Source organism: Lutra lutra, chromosome 1, assembly GCF_902655055.1.
Source record: "Lutra lutra chromosome 1, mLutLut1.2, whole genome shotgun sequence".
In the NCBI taxonomy this organism is placed as follows: domain Eukaryota; kingdom Metazoa; phylum Chordata; class Mammalia; order Carnivora; family Mustelidae; genus Lutra; species Lutra lutra.
Window position 1 is genome coordinate 117,947,915 of NC_062278.1, and position 24,469 is coordinate 117,972,383.

The window sequence follows — 24,469 nt, forward strand, 5'->3', positions numbered from 1 at the left end:
CTGTGGCAGGAGCTGAGATGCCCTTCAACAGACAAATGGATAAAGAAGATGTGATCCATGTATACAACAGAATATTACTCAACCATCAGAAAGGATGAATACCCACCATTTACATCAACATGGACGGGACTGGAGGAGATTAGGCTGAGTGAAGTAAGTCAAGCAGAGAAAATCAATTATCATATGATTTCAGTGACTTGTGGAACATAAGGAATAGCATGGAGGACATTAGGAGAAGGAAGTGAAGAATGAATGGGGGAAATCAGAGGGGAAGATGAACCATGAGAGAATATGGATTCCAGGAAACAAACTGAGGGTTTTGGGGGGGGGGTAGGGAGATGTGTGACCCCAGCAATGGGTATTAAGGAGGGCATGGATTGCATGGAGTACTGGATGTTATACAAACAATCGTGGAACACTACATCAGAAACTAATGATGTACTGTATGGTGACTAACATAACATCAACATCATCATCATCATAATAATAAAAGAAACTTAGTGCTGAATGAAAAAGAAAAAGCAAGAGAATATATTGAGTTATTCAAATTAAAATACATGTCCACAAAACAATAACACCATTTTGCATGAACATGGAAGACACTCCGGTTGCACCTTAAAATGACTGTTGGGGGATGAGGGTGGGATATGGGAATGAGAGGCCTCCCAGGGAGCAACGTTGGCAATGGGTCATGTAGTGGGGGGCATCATGAACTCACCCTCCGTGCCCGAGGTTAGAAATGATGGCGAGACTGGCATGCGTAGTTAGATTCTGACACACATACAAGAATAAATCTCTTCGACAAGCCCGCAAGCTTTCCAAAAGCCATTATCATTTGTGTACACACACAAGATGATAGAATCAGAAATGAAAGCAGCGGCTGGAGATGCTATTCTTAGGTCACTTTCAGTTAGAGAACTGGGGCATCCAGAGGCAAAGTTGAAGACCCAGAGCCTACTTAGCCAAGATTATGTTTTCTTACGGATGATGGCAACCATGGCCAACGTGAAGTGTAGAGTAGCCAGGACTGGACTTACCTGTAACTGGGGGGATGGCAGTGGCTACAATTTTAAAGCATTTATTGTTTATTACAAAAGTAATTCACATTCAGAAATATAGAAGTAAATATAGATGAAGATAGAAAGCACCTTGATCCTTCCTCATACCCAGAAATGTTCTTTCCAGGCTTCTGTTCTACTCACTCCTCTAGGCTTATGCACTGCAGTGGAAGTTTTCATCAGGCAAAGGCAGAACAGCACAATGAGTCATGTTTGAACCTCATCAGTTACAACAGGATTCCAGTGAGAAAACAGCTGTCTAAGAGCCATCCAGAAGTCGCATCCACTGGCTTTGATGGGCCAGCTGGACTTCCTGCTGAGTGTTACTTTGCTCTTCACCAAATCCACCAGCGACAGAGGAAGGGGCAGCTCCTGAGTAGGTGATCTCAAAAGTAGAGGAGGAGATTTGGTTTGGCTTGTGCCCATTTTGATCAAAGAGTTCATTGTTTTTTCTTTGCAATAACAAAGGACTCTCATAGCTCCAGAAACCCTTGAATTACTGAAATTAACATGGGGAAAATATCTTAGTTATCGAGTCTAAAATTCTCTAGCATTTTACCCCCATTTTTTCCCCATTGAAATAATTGTTTCTAATGTGGTATTTGAAACACATGGTATTTTAGGATTTGAACTAATTAAACAGAGCGGAACAGGCTCTCTTTATACATATACACATATATACATATATAATTTTAAAAATAAAATGAGGATCATACTGTACATATAATCTTATATTTGCCTTCTTTACTTAACAGCACATTGTAAGCATTTCCCAAGGCATTAAGTATTCTTGAAAAATATGATTTTAATACCTAAACTATTTTATCTTATGAATGTAACATAATTTATCCACTCCCTTAGTCAACATTTTAAGTTACTCCTAGCTGTTTTCTATTTTTAAAAAAAACTGGTGTGATAAAGACTCTCTGTCTACATCTCTTGTTATTTTCTTACAATAAACTTGAGAATTGGAATCACCTTCATGAGGTTTTTGCGAGCATTATCAACAGTATATAAATCCCGCAAAACAATGCTCGGCGCACAGCAGGCTTTCAGCTACTAGTAGCTGTAAATAGGAAATCAAGTTCCTAGGAGAACAGACCAGTTCTGTCCAAGCTGAGTCAGGCGAGAGATGTGCTCCGTTTGGCTGGGGAATGATGTAACCAGACAGTCTGGGTAAGGCAGGTGAGAAGGGATGGGGCCATTCTTGCTTCCAGATGATTCTCCAGTGACCCCAGTGTGGCCCTGCTGCCCTCCCTGTGCCTGTCTCAGCCACAGCCCCCACAAAGGCCAGGGGGCCCACTAAGCTCCGTCATGTGGATGGCAGAGGCAGCCCTGAATGACCCTGACTGCACTCTTGACTCAACCTTCAGGTAGCAGTAAACTGGGGTCGGAGAAGAAACAATGTAATCATCGTGTTCTCAAAGATGGTTTTTAGCTATTCTCACTCATGGTGAAGAGAAATAAAAAAGTGGATGAAATTGAGATCAGAGGAGATGAAAATCCAACAACAGTTCCTCCCCGAGGCCCTCCCCCAACTTGACAACATGGACCGCCAGGGGCTTCGCGTCTGCATCTAGCAAGGGAATGCATCCAGAGAAGAGCCTAATTTCTTCGAAGGTACAGGGTCTAATATGATGCGATGAGAAAATCACAGGATGATTTTTTCAACAGAGACTGAACACTTATCCGTCTACGAGGGACACCCCTTCCAAGCTACACGGTTATCCGCAGAAAATGTTGGGCTCCTCTTTGGAAGGTGTCTTCCCCATGCAGATGACTCTGTCGCCTGTCCCTGGCCGTGGCCGAGCTCTACTCTTTGATGGTGGATCTGATTTCCGAGCACAGTCTGGTCACCTGAAGCCGGCTGGGAAAAAGGAGGGATAAGGAGGCTCTGGGACGCGGCTGGGAGCAAGAAGCTGGGGAAGCTCCAGCGATGAGGCCGGGTTTCTCAGGTGGGCCGCCGCTGGCCCTGCAGGCCCTCCCCGAGCCGGCGGGGATCTTCACCCCCAACAACTGGGCAAGGGGGGCATGGCGGGCATAAGCACGCAGCCTCTTAGGGTGCGCGTGTGTGGAACCTGGGCACTCACTGATGCTTCAGCTCCAGGCCGGCTGCGAGAACACCCCTCTCTTGTTTGGCTCCCTAGGAGCCCTAGCAAGACAGTTTGTTCTTTCTGGCAAGAGGGAAGCTTGTCAGTTTAAAGTAAATTTATATTTGGTCTAAGAAAGGCCAGTGCCCAAAAGGATTTCCATTTTTGGGGGGCCGAGGGCACAGAGCGCCATTGTCCTTCCTTTCTTCCCTTTACATGCTTGCTTCCGAGCCCACTGGAGATTGTCTTCGTGTTTGCCCTCCACAATACCTGGCCCCCCGGAGCGAAAAGGCCCCAAGCACCAGCAACTCGCAGGCCCATCCTCACTGGGTAGCCTCAGGAGAAGGACCCAACCAGGTGGGACAGCTGCAGCCCCTCGCCCCAGAGCACATCCCCACAGGGATTTGGACACCAGCCGGGGGCCGATTAACAGGGGCACCCTTCTGGCCTCCCCCAGACCCAGAGACCTGAGAGCACGGCAGATGGGGCCGGACCTAGACGTCCGGGATGGGGGTGTTGCAGTTCCCATGGTAGATCTTGACGTGGCCCTCACACCGGAAGTAAGCCTCGAAGACGTCGCTGTAGCCGTGGTCCCTCCACCAGGTGCAAAGCTGCCGGTTCCAGGTGCAGTCCAGCACGTGGAAGAGCTCGGGGTGCTCCATGCCGATCATGGTGAAGAAGTCCTGGTCCCCGAGGTGGCCACGGAAGTGGTACTTGTCGGCCAGCTGCTGTACCTGTGCGGGCTCCAGCAGGCGGCTGTAGAGGGGGGACTGGCGCATGGCCTCCAGGTTCAGCAGCATCACTCCACTGTTGAAGCCGGGGAGCCCCTCGGGCGGGGGGCCCCCAACCCGTGTCTTGGGGTTCTCATGGCGGAACTGCCAGAATGTGTGCCTGGGAAGGGGAAAGAGAGCAGATTTAACCTGGTTTGTGTGGATGAAACAGTCTGCCGGCCCTATCTTCCCGGGTGGCCACAACCAGCCTGGAGAGAGACGCTGTCTTCACTCCAGGCTTATAGCTCTGGGGACAGGGAGGTTCTTGGGCTGGGAATTGGCATCATGCCACCAGCAAGTGGCACAGCTTGACTCAGACCCCGTGGCCTCCTGATTCCAAGCCTTAGGGTCTTCCCACCATCCTCTGCTCCTTCAGGATGACATCGTTGCTAACATTTGTCTAGGACTTAGCAAGCAGCAGGCGCACAGAGAGAGAAAGCACAAGCAAGCAATGGGAGAGGGAGAAGAAGGCTCCTCAGTGGGGAGCCCGATGCGGGACTCAATCCCGGGACCTGGGATCATGACCTGAGCCGAAGGAAGACGCTAAACCGAACAAGCCACCCAAGTGCTCCTGCCTTTGTGATCTTGGAAAGGAAAGAAGTGGGGGAAGTGATTTTGAGAAGCGATCTGGAAAGAGGTAGAAAGCTACCTGCAGGCTGAAATAAAGTCAGTTTCTTCTTTAGAACAAGCTTCATGAAGGCTCAAGCTTAGCACTTCTGAGTGGCTGGGCAGGGGGTGGAGGCCTGCAACAGAGCTCAGGGCCCACATGCATGGGTTAGGCTGAAAAGCAGCTGGGACAGCCAGGTGGATTTAGGGCTATTTTAGAGGGAATGTCACCTCAATCTTCTCTCAAGGCCTCAGGATGGGGGATGCATCGGGGCACCTGGAAATGCCACCCCGAGGCTCCCAGAGGTCGCTCCCTCAACCAGTCACAGGGCAGGATCTGTGCGGGGAAGTGACCAGTGCAGGGGAAAGAACACAAGAGACCCAGCCCACGGCAGCCACAGAGATCCATTTCGTAGCTACCACACACTGCTCTGTGTCTGGGAATCGGAGAGGCCTTCCCTGAGGTCTCGCATATCACAAAGGGCACCGAGAGTTCGATCCTGGGGAGGGGAAAAGCGTTCCCTCTGGACATTCTTACAAGCGGAATAACAGGTCTATTGTTTGAATTTTGCCATAATTGGACAGTGAGTGGAACAGAGCTCTGGCGCCTGCTTGGTGATAACAACCTTGGCAAAAATAAGCTTCCAGAGCAAAAGGAGATGTGGGAGCCCTTCTAGTGATGGGATCACAGGGGCGCTGGAATGCTGCCTGGCGACCTGGTCGGTTTTACCATATTTCTTCCAAATGGTTCCCGCAGGTCCAGGCTGTAAGCCACTAAGATTCTCCCAGATGAATCTGGGCCACCACAGCATGGGAGAGGAGGGCTCCTCCAACCAGGAGCAGGGGGGCTTTACCGGGGAGGCAGGACTCAGCCTTCCAGGAGAGAAGAGAAGCACTCACCAGGGAGGGGAGGCCCGGGAAGGGAGACGTGTGTAGAAGACCGGCAGGGCCGGGCCTGTGGAGGTCCTAGACATTGCGAGGCCATCAGCCTCCTGTTTGTCCCCCAGGTCTCGTCTCTCCCCTTCCCGGAGGACCATGGGAGAGTGAGCAGGGTGCAGGCTAGCGGTCAAGTCCACCCTTCCCAAGACCGCCGCCACCTCTGCATTCTCAGCACCTCACACAGCGCCCACACGGCGAGCCTTCAGAACATGAAAGTACTTGATGAGGAAGGGTGGGAAGGTCAGTGGGGCTCAAGCTATGTCGCCTTCGGTGTCATCTGGAACCGGGGCAGGGAAATGTCAGGACACAAAGCTGCAGCTGTGGATGCCGTGTTCCAGGGCCCCATCTCTCTGGCATGGTGAGGGGCGGGGGACCACGAGAGGGTGCTCAGGGGTTTCAAAGGGTTCGGTATGGTCTCTATTCGTGAGCCAGCTGGGGGGTGCAGAGGCCATCTGCTGCCCTGCAGTACCCCCCCGGAGCTCCCCTGTCTCTAGCAGACTAACCTGCTACGGAACTCGCTGGGCCCAGGACAGTGGGGCCAGACGCAGACAGAACAACGAGCATCCTTCCAGGTGGGGACCAGAAGCCAGGTGGCTCTTTGGGAACCTCATGCCTAGTACCACCAGCGCTACAAAGAGGCATTTTATAACAAAGCCAGAGAGAACCAGGCCCAGGGCATCAGCGCGTTATGACTGGTAAGGAGAAGCGAAGGAAAGACAGGAAATTGGAAATGCAAGCTGCCTGGGATGTGTCCTAAGGCAGGAAAACACCCTGTAAATGAACCAGTGCTTCTCTAAGTACAAAATTATTTCCAGGGTGCCCCTGTTTAAAGCAGGCCCACCACTCCAAAATGAACCCAGACAGACAGAGCCGCCGCCTGCAGGACTGCTGGGTTTCTCTGGCCTCTGTGTCAGCTGGTTTGTGTGGAGGAACCACACTGGCCTTGGGATGGAGAAGGACACAAGGCCGTGGAGGGACCCGAGCTCATGAGCCCTGATCCCACGTGAATGGGCCAAACGGGGCAGTCCGGCCAGTTCCCCCTGCCACAGCACAGCGAGGATGGCAGAGCCCTTTCCGTTCCCTGCCTCGGCTCCTGGGCGGCGCGGGGACGTCACTGGCCGCATTCTAACAGTGCCCCTGTGCATCAGGGGCAAGCCTGACTCAAATGCAAGGGCTCTGAGCTCCAAAGTCCCTTTTATCTTCGCTCGGATTCCATGGGCTAGGGTTCCCAGGAGGGGCACTTGGATTTCAATCTCATTTCTGAAGTTGGCTGATACCCCCAAGGCCACGGGCTCTGGGGACCTGGCTGGCAGGTGAGGCGGAAGCTGCTGGTACTTCACTGAGAGGAGGTCAGGCCCAAGAGCCTTTCTCAGGGAGGTCAAAGAGGGCCCTAGACCCTCACCTTCCTCACAGGGCCTGGGGCTGAACTGATATGTATGCAAAGGGCACTGCCAGTGGTGTGTGCTGAGGCCGCAGGAGCCTCTGTATGAATGCAGGGATCTGGCTCCAAGTCCTGGAGCTTCTAGAAGTTTCCCTGATTAAGCTCCGAGCCCACAGTCTGCCATGTTGCCCTGATGCATCATCTGGACTTGGGCCTCTGCAGAGGCTTGTCTCCATCCTCAAATGTCCTATGGAGATACACAGGAGAGGAGACAAAATGCGAAACAAGCCCTCGCACAGGCAGTCCATTGTAAATACTGAGTCTTTCCTGGAATCAACCAGGCTTGACAGGAAAATACAAATTAAGAACCTTTAAGTACATTCTTCCAAGTATGGGCAATGCATTTCCTAAATTTGTTCTATTGAGTATGCCCTAAGTAATACTCATACAAAAGACTATTAAATTATTAAAAACCAGTACACTGGTTTTCATGAAGAAAACCCATCTTATGAAAAGAGGTATCTGAAATCATTTTGAAAAGCAGTCATTTTCTCCCTTCAAGTCTTTCCCTGATGATCATTACCAAGGTCACTCCAACAAGTCTCTCAACTAGAGAACCTGGCCAGAAAACCTGGGAAAGAACACATGTTATTATGAATAAGTCTTTCTCCTCCCACCACCCCAATCACAGACCTTCCTGCCTCCCTATCCATGCTTTTCTCCTGGGTTGGTCTTTCTTGGCTCCTAAGGCTCAGGGTCTTCCATTTTCACTACTGAGAGGGTTGAGAAGCAAGGATGGGAGCATGCAATGAGCCTGGGCAGTCTGCATCAGGCTCCCTAAGAAGGTTCTAGAAGCCCATGCTGACTCAGGTTGAGTTCCAGCTGTTGGTTTTCAGGCAAAGAGGGCTCTGTTTTCTGAGGCCCCGAAGGACAGTGTCACATGTGGCACTTCTCCCTGTGGTTTACCCGTTGAGTGTTCAGAGTCAAGTGCAAAATCTACTGAGCAAGCGAGGCTGGGGCTCTTCCTGGAGGAAGCATGCCGTCTGGATGCTGTCTAATCAGTGAAGACTGGAATCAGGAAACATTACTCCCTTTATGCCCATGCTTGTGTCCCAGGACCAATGAGCTCTTGTTTGACTTGGAAGGGACCCTGTTTTCCAGTCTTTTGCAAGGAAAGACTGGGAGTGAAGAGCAGCACGTCCTGTTAGGTGACCAGGGGACAGTTGTGGGTGATGAGGGGCTGATTTTGGAGCAAGGACAGTGTTCCTCTGTCCTGCCTTGAGCTGACGTTCTGGGGGACGGACACAGATTCTTCAGTTCTTTAGTGGAAACACTGCCCTGTGGGTCTCAAACTGGAGACGACACGGACTGGTGACACAGTGAGGCTTTAGACGGCCACTTCCCAAGGGCACTCCTCACCGCCAGGAGTCACAGCCGACCCTTATCAGGATCTCTTGCTAGCAACTCAGGTCTCCAGCTCTGCCAGACAGAAACGTTCTTCAAGTCCCACAGGCTAGTAATGGCAGGACCAGGACAAGAGGGTTCTCTCCCGGGACCACAGGCTACCAGAACCTAAAGACACGTGAAGATTCTTAGCTCACCTGCCAAGCTTACCCATGACGACACCGAGGCTCAGAAATGGCCCTGCCCGTAGTCATACCACTGAAAAGGTAACCCCCACCCCACCCCAATCCCAGGCTGATGATTTTGCTTTCCCAAAAACGCCCTGCCCAGAGAAAGCAACTGCTCCCTCCCGCCACGCAATAAGCCATGTGACAGGTGAGACTGTGCCACTTAGTGCCAAGCTTTCGGGAGGCACAGAGTTCACGCTTTCCCATCTGGCAGGGACTAGCTCCTCCAAGCCCATCACGCCTACACCTGGAAGGGGAGCTGGGCCCCCAAATGGCTGACGGGGCTTGCTTGGGGCAGCAGGTAGAAGGCGTGCGCTTGTCCTTGTTTGCAGGACCTCAAAAGAAATGTGTGCCTACTTTCAAACACCAGCCCTGTTTGCAAGCCAGCAACTGAGTTTCCAACCACAATATGCCCTGAACCAAGAGAGGACAATAGGTCAGGGGTTGAGGCAGGGGGCACGTGGGTGGAGCTGGGGGTGCTGGAACCAGGCGGCTTGGCAGGAGAGCAGAGGACTTCTGGGGGTGCTGAAGTCCAAAAAAGACTCCACAGGGATGAGGGGATAAGGGAGGCACACTGTAGGGACTTCCTTAGGGCCCTCTTCCAGAAGGAACCAGAAGCATCAGGGCCCCTTGTTCACTCCTCCCCACACCCGAGACTGCCAAGGTTCCTTCTTGGCACTGGCATCTCTGCACTGCCTGCCCCAGTCTGAGAGGAGGGTTCATGGAAGTAAGAGGAGCTGAGGGAGGTCTGGGGAAGAAGGGGAGGGAAAAAGGGGTTATCATCTGCTGAGTCTGTGTTTTCTGAAAGCCATGACGGAGGCTTTCATTGGGGGAGGGGCGGGGGGGGTCCCAACGGGGCACTGGGGTAGCTATTATTATAGGAACCAAATTTTCTAGAGAGCTGATCTGGACACTGGGCTCTTCATTCTTACCTACAAGACCACACAGCTCTGTACGGCTGTCTGCTGGGGCTGCCGAACACAGCATCACAGACTGGGGGGCCTGAGCGACACAGATTTACCCTCCCCTGTTCCAGGCTGCAAGTCTGAGATCAAGGTGTTGGCAGGGATGGTTCCTTCTGAGGGCTGAGGGAGAAGCTGTTCCATGTCTCTCTCCAGCCTCTGGTAGTTGGTTAGCAACCTCTGGCTTCCTTTTAGAAGGATCACCCCAGTATCTGTCCTCATCTTCACAGAGCGTTCTGTTTGTGTGTCTGTGTCCAAATCTCCCAGCCCCCCACTTTTGGAAAATATTTTATTTATTTCTTTGAGAAAGAGTGAGAACGAGAGAGAGAGAGATCACAAGCAGATGGGAGGGGTAGAGGGAGAAGTCGACTCCCTGCTGAGCAGGGAGCTCAATGTGGGCCTCGATCCCACGATTTGGAATCATGACCTGAACCCAAGGCAGATGCTTAACCAACTGAGCCACCCAGGCACACTCAAATCTCCCCTTTTAAAGATACCAGTCATATTGGGCAAGGGGGCCTATCCACTCCAGTGTGGTCTCATCTTAACTCATTATATCCGTGACAACCCTATTTCCAAATAAGTTCACAGTCTGGGGTACTGGGAATTAGGACTTCAGCCTCTGAACTGGGGGAAGGGGCACACAATTCGCCCAGAACACTCTCCAACAATGAAGACAAAGGAAAATGGTACACAGCTTACCTTCACCTGTGTTCTCACTGTCCACACTAGGAGGGCACTGGTGGCACCTAGAGCTGCCCTCAGGAAACTCCCTGACCCCTGCAACCCCCGGTGGGCTGAGCCAGACAGTCATGACAGGTTGGGTTGCATCTGTCCAGGAGGCTCAAAGAAGGAGGGGGAGGTGTCTATAGCAGGACACACAGGCTCCAGAGAAAAGCAGAGGGATTCAGAAATGTGGGTGTGGTGGGGGGGAGGGTGAGAGGTAACACGACACTGGTCAGCCAGCAGAGAGATGTCCAGAAGTCCACACTGCAGTGTCTCCTGGCTCTGAGGGAGATATGTGGGAGCACCAGACAGCACGCGGATTGAGAGAATAAATCAGTCAGTGGTCACCCAAATACCGAATGGAGCATCTATCGGAGCCTACAACAAATGGGAAGTAGAACATTCCTGCCCTCAAGAAATTGGTGCTCTAGCAAGATCCTGAAGTGAGCACACCAACAGCATCTAGTGTAAGATGAAGTGGTCTACAGCTGGACTCAGGAGGCCAGGGGTGAGGGCCCGCTGTACAAGCTTTCCTCAGCACTTGGTTTCCTCAGTGCTAACACGCGGATGGGGGTGAGACATGCCAATGAGGGGAGGCCCTGACTGGCGGAGAAGGGCAGAGCTCCACCGTGCCCAGGCTCCTCTCATGGTGTAGTATCTCAGGGGCAGCCCTCATCCACCTAGCCAGCCAGAAACCATCTGGAGGCTTCTGTCTCATCATGGCTTCCTGCCTCATGAAGTCTAGAATAAAGGTGACCAGCACTGTCTGGCTCATTCCCAAAGCTGTACCAGCTGTAACCGATCTCTGTAACACCTGGCACAACAGTGGAATCAGGGAGGGTGGACATCCCCGCCAGGAAGGCCTCTGACCCGCCACAAGATGGCCTGACCGGTTCTGAGCCTGGAGACCCTCCAAATGCCCACAGCCCTCCTTTCCGCCTAGAGACCTCTGGAAGGGGAGCTGCTCAGTGTGACGCCTCCCATAGCGTGTCACAGCCAGGCCCCAAGGCTTCCCATTCCCTGTGCACACAGGAGGGTGGGATGGCCTTCTCTGAGTTGCCAGTCCTCTTCTCACACCTCCTGGCCCGCCCAGCACTGCCCATGCTCAGCCTGCTGGGACATCTCGGCCACACAGGCTTCCTCCCAAACCTGCTGCCCCAGAGCTATGAACACAGGTGGGTGGGCTAGGGAGCTTGTGGTCACTCAATCTGACAGCTCCTAAGTGTGCTGTGCCTAACTGGGCTAGGGCCTAGAGGGCAGCATGGGGAGAAACTGGGGAGCACCAAGGGACAGATGATGGGAGGAAGAGGCATTGGAGGCTTCAAGCAGGTAGGTGGAGCTCTGAGGGCTTCATGCCCAGGTTACAATAAGGATGGTGAACACTAACTAGGGCGAAGCTGGAAGGATAAAAACGGAGAGGACCCATTCAGTCTTGAACAGGTATCAGCAAGAATAGTGATGTGGGAGAGTCCTGCAGGTGGCTGGGGATGGATCACAGGCATGGAGCACAAAGCAAGCATGACAGAATTCTGGGGAGTTCCAATATTTAGGGGATGGAAGAAGAGGAGCCGGGAAATTCACTTGCAATAATGTCAACGGCCACAATGATGGCCTCATCATCATCAGCCCCACCTGAGCTACCCACTTGGCTCTCCCTCCATGAAACTTGCCATCAGAAGGCACTCTGCTCCAGTGACAGGGAACTGGGATCGTCCCCTCTGACTGCATCGTCCTGCATGTCCTCCCACAGAACCAGCTTTCCAGCCCCATGTGAGCCACTGGGGGTCCACCTCTCCCTATTCTCTACATAGTCTCCCCTGGATCCTTCTGGCTCCCCACCCACTCTAAACTGCCCCCATTACCTCAATGCATATGAGAATATGGACTGCATTGAAAGCGGCAGAGAATGGGAACTTGGAAATGCTATAGGAGATGATAGGTCTCTGACAGAGGTAAACGACAGAGACTAAGGAGCTGGGCACTCAGCATGGGGTAAGATGTGGTGAGGTGGGACATCTATATGCCCAGGGAAAGGAATGCGTATGCCAGACTAATGAGGTAAGAAATACAGGGTGAGTGGCAGGGTGGGTACTTTGAGGAACGATAATCATGATGATGGCTAATACTTGTGTCAGACCCTGTTTTAAGTCCTCATTTAATGTCTGTAACAAACAAATGAGGTAAGTAGTATTCTTTCCCTGTTACAGGGAGCAAAGTATGGTTGGGAGATATGAACCATTTGCTCATGGTCATAGGAGTCAGGCAGAAGAGCTTACCAAAAAGTGAGAAATCCCAGGACAAACCTGAGACTAGAGAAAGGACATAAATAAGAAGATACAAGTTCTGTAGTGGGAATTAGGGATACTGAGAAAGGGCATTTAGGGTGAACTCTAAATCTTGGGAAGGTTAAGAGGTAAAGTCATTTATGGAGACAGAGGGGCTTGGGTACCAATAAGGGTTTGAGAAAAAGAAATGGTTTACAAGGGCAGTGAGGAATCCATAAAAGATGGATAAAGCATTTGCCTGAGTATGAAAGGTCTGAGTGGAGTCCAGAACCAGGCCTGGCATTGGCAACTAGAATGTGTTATTCACCTTTATGACTTGAGGGCCTAGTGTGGCATTTGGTTCACAGGAGGCCCTGAGAACTCTTCAAAAGGATAAATGGATGGATGGATTAAAGAATGAATGAAAAAAGGGACAAGATACTATAAAATCAGAGAACTCTTCAAAATGGATAAATGGATAAATGGATGGATGGATTAAAGAATGAATGAAAAAAGGGACAAGATACTATAAAATCAGAGGATAGAATTGAAAAGAGGAGAATGGTGAATGAAGGTGGTGGAACAATAGTTTAGAAAGGGAGTTGGGGGGAGAATGTGCCCTGGGCCCCATGAGCTAGAGCATCAGAGGTGTCTTAACTGAGGGTGGCCAGGTCTCTGTTGGGGAGGAACAATTTTCCTCTATCCTTCAGAGGTTCTTCCACCTGGTCTAAGAATTAAAGTGACATGAAACAGATGACCAAGAGAAAAGAAAAATTAATTTTGTACAAACAGGAACCCTACGCACATGAAAGGTTCAAAGACGGAAAGGTAAAGTGAGGTAGATACGCCATCCTGAGCTAAGGAATGGAATAGGGTTGGGGCATCAAAGAGGAGGAGGGCAATTCACAGGGCAATATAAGGAAGAGCAGATGTTTGGTAATTAGATGTCTGCCTGGCCATAGAGATAGATCATTTAGATAAATTTATCTCTGGTAATAACCCCTACTCTGGGAAAGACTCCCAATTTAGATTCTTCTAGATAGTTAAGAGAGGAGCAAAAGTTTCTCTTGAACCTGCAGGTCTCCGCTGCCTTCAGCCCAAAATAGCCCACATATCAAAGTGACACATTTGGAGGAGACTTGTTTTGAACCTTGCGTTTCTCTCAGGGTGAGGACAGAGAAAGTGACGTAGAAACGTCAGCCCCCTGAGCCGAGGAATGCATATCTGTGATGAGGTGCCACTGTGATGAAGATTATCAATGAAGGGACCCAGATGGTAACCTGGCCCAGGGGTGCCCACAGCTCTCTGGACAATGCCCTTCCTGGCAGTGGCCCTAGAAGACGCCAGGACTCCAAATACAAGGCTTGTGCATCACTGCTAGGGAGAAGCTCAAATCTGGTAGAAGCCCTAAGAGCTAACCAAGAGACTGTAGGGTGTGCAGCCAGCAGGCTGGGCTACTGAATATCCACATGGCGCTGGCCTGGCATGTGCGGCCAGGCCCCAGCTTAGCTCCATAATCCTGCCCTTTCCGTGAACTGAGGTTGAGTGAGGAACTTTCATTAGGGCGAAGACAAAGCCAGGCAGAGTTACCTGCAGAATTAGCTCACTGTCCTCAAAAAGCCCACACCACTAGTGGACACAGAAAAGAAGTGCCCAGGACACATGCCGGAGTGCTTTCTGGGAGAGTGAGCAAAATGCAGTCGAGTGCAGTAAGGGTGATGGGGAAGAGCAGGTGTAGGATTTAACCCTGTGTCCAGAATTAAGCTCAATCAATCCAGCCTAGCACCCTTCACCCTCACAGAAGGGGGTGTCCCAACCCAGAAGCTGGGTGTTGGGGAGACTGTGGGCTTGGCTGACCCAGGCACAAAGGCAATCGAGCTGCCGCAAAATGTGTTATTTCTCAATCCCAGAAAAAAAAAAAATCTATGAGCCTTCCCATTTCATTTAAACCAACCTCGACCTTTGCTTGTCCCTGCTCACTGTCTTCTACCACATTTGTGGCAGGGTCTCAGTCAAGGGTAAAACAGTGATTGGCACATTGGCAACTGACAAATGCTGAGGATCTCCCACTTGTCAATCGCAAGCAAAGACACAGGCACGGCCCCACAGGAGCTCGTTCTGGGCAGTGGTACTTCTCAGACTTCACTGTATGAGGGACTCGCCTGGGATCTCATTAAAATGCAGATTCTCTTTCAGAGGCTGCATTTCTGGCAAGCTCTCAGGTAACGCTGATGCACTCAGAAGAAAAAAACTGGTATTTGTATAAAGAGATGAAAACCACGAGAGCTGCAATGATGTCATTTTATCTTGCAAATGGCCATAAAGTAGGTACAGATAGAGTCGCTTACAAATTTCATACAAATTTTATGCTAATGCTTTTCTGTACCTTCTCACTTTATCACAGCTCTGGGAAGGGGGAGCAGGGTGGGCGGGAGACCATCAGGGAAATGGTTCCTGGAAGCAGCGTGCTTATGGCACTGGGAGGGAGGGCCCAGCTCTGCCGCCTTCTATCCCAGGGATTAGCCATTAGTCTGGAGTGGGGGTGGGGGGAGTGGCAGGGCAATTCATGTACATTGGTTTTCTACTGCCTTGGAAAAAAGTACTGGTACATCATGGGGTTAAGAATGCAGGTTCTGGGAGCAGACAGTCCAAACTCAAATCCTGGTCCTCTGCTTCCTAGCCCAGAGAAGGTACTTGAGCTCTCTGTACTCCAGGATTCCTGGAGTTAGGGTGGTTGGAAGGGTTTTTCAGGAACGTTATGAGATGATGGACGCCGTGGACACACATCACACTGGGTCAGAAGCAATGTGGGTTCTCTACGGCGAACAAATGTCTGCTTCCCCCACCTTGTCTGTCACAGGGAGGGGGCCTGAGCCTGTTCGCAGAGCTCTGCAACCACCTGTGGGGTGACCCTGAGCAAGTCACGACCCCTCCGGAGACCTCAGTTCCTGCGTCTGTTAAGTGGATTAAGCAGGCCTGTGGTTTCATGCCCAGAATGACCACCAATCTCCAATAATTAATCTTTCTTTAAATGTAGCACCGGTTGGTGAGTATAAGGTGGTTTTTCTTTCTTGTTACTTGCTTTTGTTTCTCAACCCCGTTTCCATGTATCCACAAAGCCCCATGATTTGTGTCTGCTGACAAGCTGGCAAAGTCCAGGCCTGACATGCAAGGGAGACCACTCTGCAGCAGGCTCAGTGCAAAGTTCCCACTCAGCCTCCCCTTGGGCCGTGGCAATCACACAGCACTGCGAGCACTGAGCTCCAGGGAACAGGCACACGGAGAGCTGGCTGTGTTCGCCATCATCTCCTCCAGCCCCTGCAAACCCTGAGGGGCTGCCCCGTCCTCCTCCACCTTCTGCCCCACTGGGACCCTTACTCTCCATGATGCCCCAAGATGCAAAACGACTGTTCTTGACTTTGTAAGCCTCTTCTCACCCAAGGGCAGTGCACGAGAGGTCATCTGTATAAATAGAGTCCACCTGAGCAAACCAAACATGGCTGGCCTCTGGCCCACCCAAACGTCCAACTTGTCCCTGGCCTGCCCCACAGAACCAGCAGCTCATCGTACCCAGAAGCCTCACCACGTGGCCCTCCAATGCACTGTCTTCCCTTTTCTTTTTAAAAAAAGGAAAAAAGGGAGGAAATCCACAAAACAATTTGTCCTTAGATCACAAACGTGAAGGGCTGGATCAAGGAGCGCTGGATCAAGGAGCACCATCACGAGGGGTTGAGCGGCACTGTCTGATTCAGAAGACAAGCAATTCCTCAGAGGTGGCCTGGAGTCTCAGCCGCCGGCACTGAGGGCCCTTCTGGTCTCTCAGCATGCCAGCGGTCTCAGCCAAGATCACAGGCCTGCAGGGGAAAATTCTCCACAGTTCCAGGCAACAAGCACGGCTGGTGGGAAGGGCAGGGGAGTCAGGCCCGGGCTCCAGTCCCAGGACTGCCCCTTCCCAGAGGTAGGACCTACAACAAATTCCTTAACTCTCTGACTGTGGCCATCCAGAAAACTAAGACAATGAGATTTTTTTTTTAAGGGCTCATTGAGGCTTTAGCAAGTTAACGTATGCAAAGTGCCAGGGGCAAGCCCTGCACATTTATGAATTCAAGAACTACGTACTGAAAACCTACTGTGTGCTAGACATGGTTCTGGGCCCTGAGAGACAACACTAAACAAGAAAGAAACTATGACTCCTTCCCTTGTCAGCTTGGTGTGGGGAAGGGCTGATGCATTGGGAGGCAGACCTGCCAACAGGCGGTTACGACCCCAAGTGGCAGGAGAAGGGATGGGACCACAGTGGGGACCCTGCAAAAGGGCCTCCTTACCCAGTCTGTGTGGGGATGGAGGAAGGTTCTCTGGAGAAAGAGGCATCTGAATGCAGACTTGACGTGAAGTGGAGACAGGTGAAGACAAGGTAGTAGTGAGGGCACATGGGCCAGACCAGGAGGTTTCTGTGAGGAAGGTCAGGGAGGCTGACCTTGATGCTGAGGGGAACAGAGGGGCTGAAGCAAGGCAGCCTGTGTATGAGGATGGTGGCTGGGTGGGGTGGGGTGGCCTGGAGGAGAGGGAGGAGCTGCTGCAGGGCCCCAGGGGAGCACAGTGGTGGTGGTGCTAATGACAAAGGGAGCTATTTGTCAGCGGCAGGCATGCGACTGCACCTGAGGATGAACAGAAACAGGGGATGCAGGAAGATAAGGAGCCCTGTGCCTAGATTTCTGTCCTGAGCACTCTGGGTGCAGCATGAATGACAAGGCCTACTTTCATCATTATCACTGACTTTTGCACAGTGACACCAGCTGGGTCACTCCCCTGTCTCCCACCAGTACAACAGACAGACCTTCCTGGCTCAGATACACTGTGGCTCTGGTTCTTGACATCATGTCAGCCATAATGGCCTCAGCACCAGCACCACGGGGCTCACTCTTGCCTTTGTGCCTTTCTCCAAACACAGGACCAGGCTGGGAAGATGGGGAAGGGGACAGCTGAGAGATGCTGGCTGTCATGGCCCATTCACAAACCCCTGTCTTTCCAGATGACCTGGAGCAAATGTCTCTTTCACTGGCTCCTTCCAGATGGTAGCCAACCTCATCCTCACCCAGGGCAGGTGAGCTCTTCTCCACCTCCCTGACACCTTGTGATTTCCTAGAGAGATTTTTTTCCCTGCTTCAAACTGAAAGTGATCCCCTTACCCCTCCTTGGGCCCCTTCTGCTTAAGTCTCTTCTCCATGCCTTCCAGAGAGTTCCCCAGAATCTCTACAGAGCCTGTGGTCCTCCTTATAAAGGGTTAAAGAATCGGAATTACCCCCCTACACACCTAGCGCTCTCTCTGGTGTCCATGCAGGCATGCCTGGGGCTGCCTAAACTTCTGTGACTTCTCAGCTCTCTAAGGAGTGGAGTCCTGGGGCCGGGGCTTAGCCAGAACAGCCAACTAGGATTTGCGGGAAGGTGAAGAGTGGAATTTTTAAGAACCAGATCAAAGGTGGCATTAAAATTAGATGCTAGTCCAAGCTACTACCTGAAGAAAGTAATTAGGATCTTCTGAAAATAACAGAAGTTCTGCTAGACACTACTCCTGGAGCCATACTTCTTCTGGAATATTCTCGGGCTGGTCAGGGGGCAACCTTTTTCCCTCGGGTGTTCCTGGCCACCTTCTCTCTGCCTTTGTTCCCACAGCAGTTCAGGCTGCCGGACTGCCGACTGAGGAAGACGATCCTGACCTGACCCACATCCAGACTACTTAGGTGCTTATCTTCACCTGCCCACACCCCAAGAAGTCACCCATCCCACAAATCTTCGTACCACCCAAGGAGGGATGAGCCGCTCTGCTCTCTGCTCCATGTGGAACCTGCAGGGCTGGCTTACTGGAGAGGCCCCAAGTTTCCGACTTGGTCTCAGCCTGAGGAAAAGAAGAAACCTCCGCTGTGGACACACCCTGGGAAGGAGGCAAAAGAGAAAAGAAATGACCCTGCCCAAGGAGAGCCAGGCCAGGCCCCGTGACAGCCGAGCACCACCAGCCGGCTCTGCCAGCCTGTCAGCACTCAGCACAAAACTACATCCACACCCCTGGGCAGGCTGGCATCATCCGCACTCCCATCCCATCGAAGTCTCGTCCCTCCTGCCACCTGCCTGAGACCAAGAGACACCTGCCCACACATACACGGGCCAGGGTGGCCCAACCACACCTCCTTGCCACTCGCTCTGTCCAGGCACAAACACAGAGGGCTGCTGACCCAGGATACGGCTGCCTGGCTCGACCCCTACACCTTGTTCACAGCCAAAGTCCTTGTGGGACCGCGGGAAACTCCCCACACCAAGCTCTTCGAGCTTCAGGTCATCCTCCTCAGAAGGCACCCCAAAAGGCAGTTCACTGAGCGCACTCGGAGCTGACTGCCTCTCCCGCACCTGTCTCTGGATGTGTTGGGGGACTTGAGGCCTGTGCAGTTGTCAATTCTCCCATCCTCACGTGGTTTGCCCTCCCACACAGGTGGCAACCGCTCTTCCACGACCCCCAGGGTAGGTCGGCTCATACCTGCCTCTAAGGAGGTCTTCTCGGCCACCCGCCTCTTTTCCACTCCCCCATCGGGTTTCTCTCACACAGGGGCTGGGCAATGGGTGGCCGTGTTTCTCGAACTTTCTTGTGCACACCGAACCTCTGTGTGGAATTCAGCAGGTGAGGCGGTGGCATTTTGCTCTTCTGTCAAGCTCCCAGGCCAAGCTGAGGCTGTGCTCCACCTGCCCCAGTTCAAGTAGTGAGAAGGCAGAGGAAAGAGCAAGGGCGTCTGAGTCGGTCAGACCGCGTCCTGGCACGCGCTCCCCCAGAGCCAGCCAACACAGCTCCAGAGACTGCCGTGAGGACCACATGGTGCCAGTGATGCTGGCAGTCCCCTGAGCAGCAGGCACCAAGCAACGCAAGCCCTCTTCCTTCTGCTTCAGCTCCCCCCCTGGAGCGGCAGGGAACAGGGAACCTCAGGAGAGAGGACTTGCCAGAGAAGTCAGTGAAGTAACAGACGAACACTCTGGTGCCCAGAGGTGAGGGAAGGTGAGAGGTCTCCTTCCCCTCCTTGTGTGTCCAGTCCTGGGTCTGGCGCATAACCTGGGCCCGGCATGACGGGGGAAGAGAGGGTCCAAAGGCCTGAAGGCCGCAAGGGTCAGTATGTCTGGCTCTGAGTGTTTGTGTGCACGATGCTGGGGAGAGGGGTTGTTCGGGCTGGGCTGAAGGGCAGTTCCTCAAGGGACTCTGGTATCTGGATATCCGTGCTTGGGTGAGGGTGAAGCTAACCCAGGAGGGGAACCACGATGAAGCGGAAGCCTGCCAGGAACAGCCAGCCTGGACCCCTGTGCACCCCTCTTCATGCATCTGATGCCTACCACAGGCCAGAGGCTCAGCGGGAGAAAGCTAGGTGCTTTCAGAAGCTGCCTTAACCAGTCCAGCTGGAAAAGGACCATTTATCAAAACCCTTCCTCTCTCATCCCTCCAGCAGCTTCAGAGAGGGTCTTGGTTGTTTCCAGGGAATGGCCAGGGACTCAGGGAACTTAGCCCAATATGTGATATATAGCAGTGTTGCTTCTAGGGTCTAAAGCAAAGGCAAGAGAAAAAATTAGACCAATGGCCAATCCATCTTCAGCAAGCAAGTATGCATCCTGCCTCCTCCTTACACAGAGACAAGCCCTGTTGATGTTACTCAGAAAATAATGGTGTTTCAACACACTGTAAGGGGTACCTGCTAAGCCCAGGACCACCTAGGGGAGACTGGGGGACTCCCCTGGCATGGCCCCAGGCCACATCCAGCATGGAGGGACAGAGGTGGCCAAACAGGGAGCACCGTAAGTGATGATGGCACAAACACGGAGCTCACGGGGCTCTGAGTAGGAGAAAGGCCACATAATCCCCAGAACCCTTGCTCTGTTCCCAGCGTGCACCCCAACACACACACACGTACACATACGTATACACACACACACACACACACACACACACACACACACATCCCCTCCGCACTGGGGAAGCTGAAGCTCAGCTTCCCAGCTAGTCCTGACCCCTCCCTCCTGCAGAAATACGAACACCATTCCTTCTTCAGCCCCAGAGCTTCTCCATGCCCCGGTAACATTTCACACAGCTATTTAGCAAGCTGGGCTGAGGTTTCTTTTAACTGGTAATTAAAATCAGAGCACAGAGACAAGTTTTGTAAAGCTTGGCTTTCACAGAGAATAACTTCTCTGGATTAGAGACAGAAAAAAAATGAGACTCTTGATTGAAACCGTGGGCACCCACACAAACACGAAGGCCCACTCAGCGTTCTGAATGGAGACGGCATGTCAGGCTCTTCTGACTGAGGTTAAAAAGAATTCAAATTTGCAGGATTCATTTCTGAACTTATGAAGAAAAAGCAGGTAGAAATGCTAGGACGGAGCTGTGAACGCTCCGGTTCGCAAACACAGGGCATCTCTGTGTGCAGGCCGCCCTGATCTCCACCTGGCCAGCTCCGGAGAAGGCCTGTCTTCCTGTTTCTCTACACTTGTCTTCAGAAGCACAGGAAGGGCAGGCACGGTTTCATCTGCCTGAGGGCCAGGCCCCTGTGTCATCACGACCGTAGACACTGCAAATTGGAGACAGTCCCTGGAACAGGTCTCATTGCCAAGCCAGTTTCGAGGTAAAAAATAAATACATACACGTATAAACACATACATGTCCTCACAGGTACACACATATACACATACTCCACACACATATGCCAACACGCATACATACACTGTATATCCACTACCACACCGTCCTCCATGGCCCCTTGGGGCACGGGGAGCACCCCACGTGACCATCCGCTAGGACAAACTCATTCCTGAGCATCTGCCGCTCCGTCCCGCTGCTCCCAGATGGAGAAGAGAGCCTCACCCAAAGAACCTCACTCGGGGCAGTCAGGTGGGCAGAAGGAGTGCTTCTTCCCAAATGCTCCAGACAGAAGAGCAGGCTACTGAGGGGAATCCTGGAGAGTATGACCTCCAGATGAATGCAGGGGAGTCCCAGAGGCCCAGCGGGTGGGGGACACTAGGAGACGACAGCGAGCTCCAGGACCCAGAGGTGGCAGAGAGTGGCGAGGCAGGGGGCACTTACACGCCTACAGGATGGGCAAAGGCAGAGGGACTGAAAAAACACTAGACGGTAGCAGAGGCTTAGGCAGGCGGGAGGTTGGGAAGCTAGTACTTAAGGGGTACAGAGTATCTTTAGGAGTCATAAAAATACCTGGGGAATAGACTATGGTGATGGTTGCACATGGTGAATGGAATTAAACAGCAGTGAGCACACAGGGTAAAAACAGTTCAAATGGCAAATTTTATGTTATATATATATTCTACCACACACACACACAAAATTGGTGGAGGAGAAGCCACCAGGCCCCGACCATGGCAAGGTTACAACAGAGGTGAGCCACTTCTTCACGACGGGAGCTGATGGAGTCTGGGGCTCTGCCTGCATTTTCAACGCTACCTGCTCTGGGGACCCATCTCGGTCCCTCAGCTCTTGGATCAGTGGGCTCCAAGCCACCTCAAGGCCCTCAGTCCCCACAGGGCGGTGGCTTTCCCTTCCTCACTGCTTCGAGCACAGACCATGCTGCAATTGCCATCTGTTTTCCCAAACCGCGATGCCACAGGAAAAACCGAGGCAGCGGCATACTGTATAATTAACATAGAATGTTCCGAGGGAGCCGAAGACAAGTGGGACAGAGGTCAGGTTCTCAAGCAACACCATTTTCTGTGCAAGAGGGACTGTTTTCACCTCTCTTTATCCCTTCACAAGAGACTGAAATAAGAAAACTTGAGAGAGAAAGAAACCTGTTCAGCCTCACACATACAAAGCGGACCCTGGCGTGGGTACGCGGATTCCTGTGGGGGCGGGGGGACCTGGACAGGCTGTGCTCAGCCTCCATCACCAGCCAGGCTTCAGGACCACAGAGAAACACATTTAGCCTCTGCCACTGAAGCATCAGCCTGTCCAGCCCAGCAAGGCTGCAGCGAGCCTGTGCTGTCAGTCTGGATGCAGTTGAGGTGCATTATAATCCATTATAATAAACTGGTTCCTAAGCCCCCTTCCCTGCACGATTTAGAAGAGACAGACCCATCTGATGAAGAATTAAATGCAGCAACTATAGTTGAAATCTTGTTCGGTGTAGGTAATTAAAAAATTATCTATTTTTAAGGTGGAGTTCAGTAATATTGGGAGTCTGTTTCTCACCAAATAGAAATAGAAGAGGGGAGAGAGAAAGTCTTCCTAGCTATACTCAAAAAAAAAAAAAAAAAAAAAAAAAGACAACAATAGACTAAATCAAGTACACTAAGTAATTTTGGGGGAATGTGGCATTTCTACCTCCTGCAAAAAAACTTCTGAGATCTTGCACTTGGAAGAAATCTCCCCACTGCCCCTGTTCTTGCTGTTTCCTACAGCGGGCTATCGCTCCTTGCAAGAAGGGGTCCAGCCGCGTCTGTCTGCTTCTGTCTCCCACCAGCCTGCAGACTGCTGTGGGACAGGTGGACAGAGCTGGCTTCCTCGTCATCTCCGACTCTCCTGCCTTCATGCTGGCCTGGAGTTTTGTCTCAGGGAGTGTGACCTCTATGGGATGGAAGTCAGTTACAGCTTGGCATTCTGGCTGCCAAGACAACAAGACAGTTTGACTTAGCTAGGACAGGCAGGTGTCCAGGGTTTTCCATCCTGACATTGGGGTGACACCACGCTCCTCACTGCCTACTGAATTAACTGCAACTCCTCAGCCTAACACATGAGACCCACCCCCTGCCCAGGACTTGGCCCCTGCCCCCAATCAACCGAATCCTCTTCTCCTCCCAAGCACCCTGGTCCTCCAACCAGACCAAAGTAGCTGGAGTGCCTACACAGGACATGGAGGCCTCTGTGCTGTGCTCCTCTATGCTGTGCCCTCTCCCTCCACATCCATCAGACTCCCCTTCATTATAATTCACATGCTGGGTGAAGTGCCCTCCTCCAGGCCTTGGAAGCAGGTGTGCTGTATAGTCCTCTTGTGTGCCTTTCGGTCCTCTTAAGCCCTGAGCTCTTAGAGGATGGGGACCACGTCTTTCATTATCTGAATCCCTGCTGCTTAGCCTAGTGCTGGCACCAAGCAGGGACTCAGTCCATATGAACCGAAGTCAAGTCTAAATAGGTAGACCTTCACACCAAGCAGTGAGGATAAAATGTGCCTTTTCCACAATAGTGAGGTTCCACATTTGGCCAAATAGCTAAGACCCCCTAGGTGCCTGCCAGCATTGTGCAGGCTGCTGGGAGCAGCCCCAGCCATGCCCAGCTCCATGGGGGAGCCCAAAGCAGCTCACAGCACATGGCAATGAGGCCACCATCACTCATTAACACACTGTTTTCCAAGCCTGCCAGGCCATTTGCCAGCACCAGGCTACCCTTTTAGAGCTGGGACCTTTGTGCTCCACCCAACTGAACATAATCTACTTAATTAATTTACAGCACAGACAGAAACACTGTACCTCCACTACTGCCTTCACTAAAACCACTCGAACCACACTAGGAAAAGACCGGATCTCCCTGGCACGTTAGTACTTTCTTTTCCCCCCACTTCGGGAGGGGAGAGTGGCAGAGGGAGAGAGTCTTAAGCATCCCCCACACCCAGAGAGGAGCCCAACACAGGGCTCCATCTCTCCACCCCGAGATCATGACCTGAGCTGGTATCAAGAGTCGGATGCTTAACTGACTGAGCCCCCCAGGTGCCCCTGCAGGTTAGCCCTTATATTCTCTGGCCATTGCCATGGGAAAAGTGGTTAAAAAAAAAAAGTCTGCAAAACCACTCCCTTCCCAGTTACTAATTTTTCTAGAAATGTATGCAACTTCAATCTGCTTTAAGTAAATATTTTAAAACATTAATTAGCCCCAGGGATATTCCTTTTGTATGCTATACATTTCAGAGAGATTTGGGTAAAATGTGGGGGTTATATACATATCTCTGATTAGCATATTTTCTGAATAAAAATGAGAACACCTGGCCCTTTGTTAAGACGAAATGTATGAAA

At 51.8% G+C, this 24,469-nt stretch overlaps 1 protein-coding gene across 1 annotated transcript in view; it reads right to left on the reverse strand.

Moving 5' to 3' along the window:
- Positions 1-1,067: 1,067 nt before the first annotated feature.
- Positions 1,068-24,469, reverse strand: part of XXYLT1 (xyloside xylosyltransferase 1) — a 157,582-nt gene continuing 134,180 nt past the window's right edge. The window contains exon 4 of the mRNA XM_047733537.1: positions 1,068-4,039. Within this exon, the coding sequence (XP_047589493.1) occupies positions 3,643-4,039 (397 nt within the window). The 3' untranslated portion in view covers positions 1,068-3,642. The remainder of the gene's footprint in view (positions 4,040-24,469) is intronic.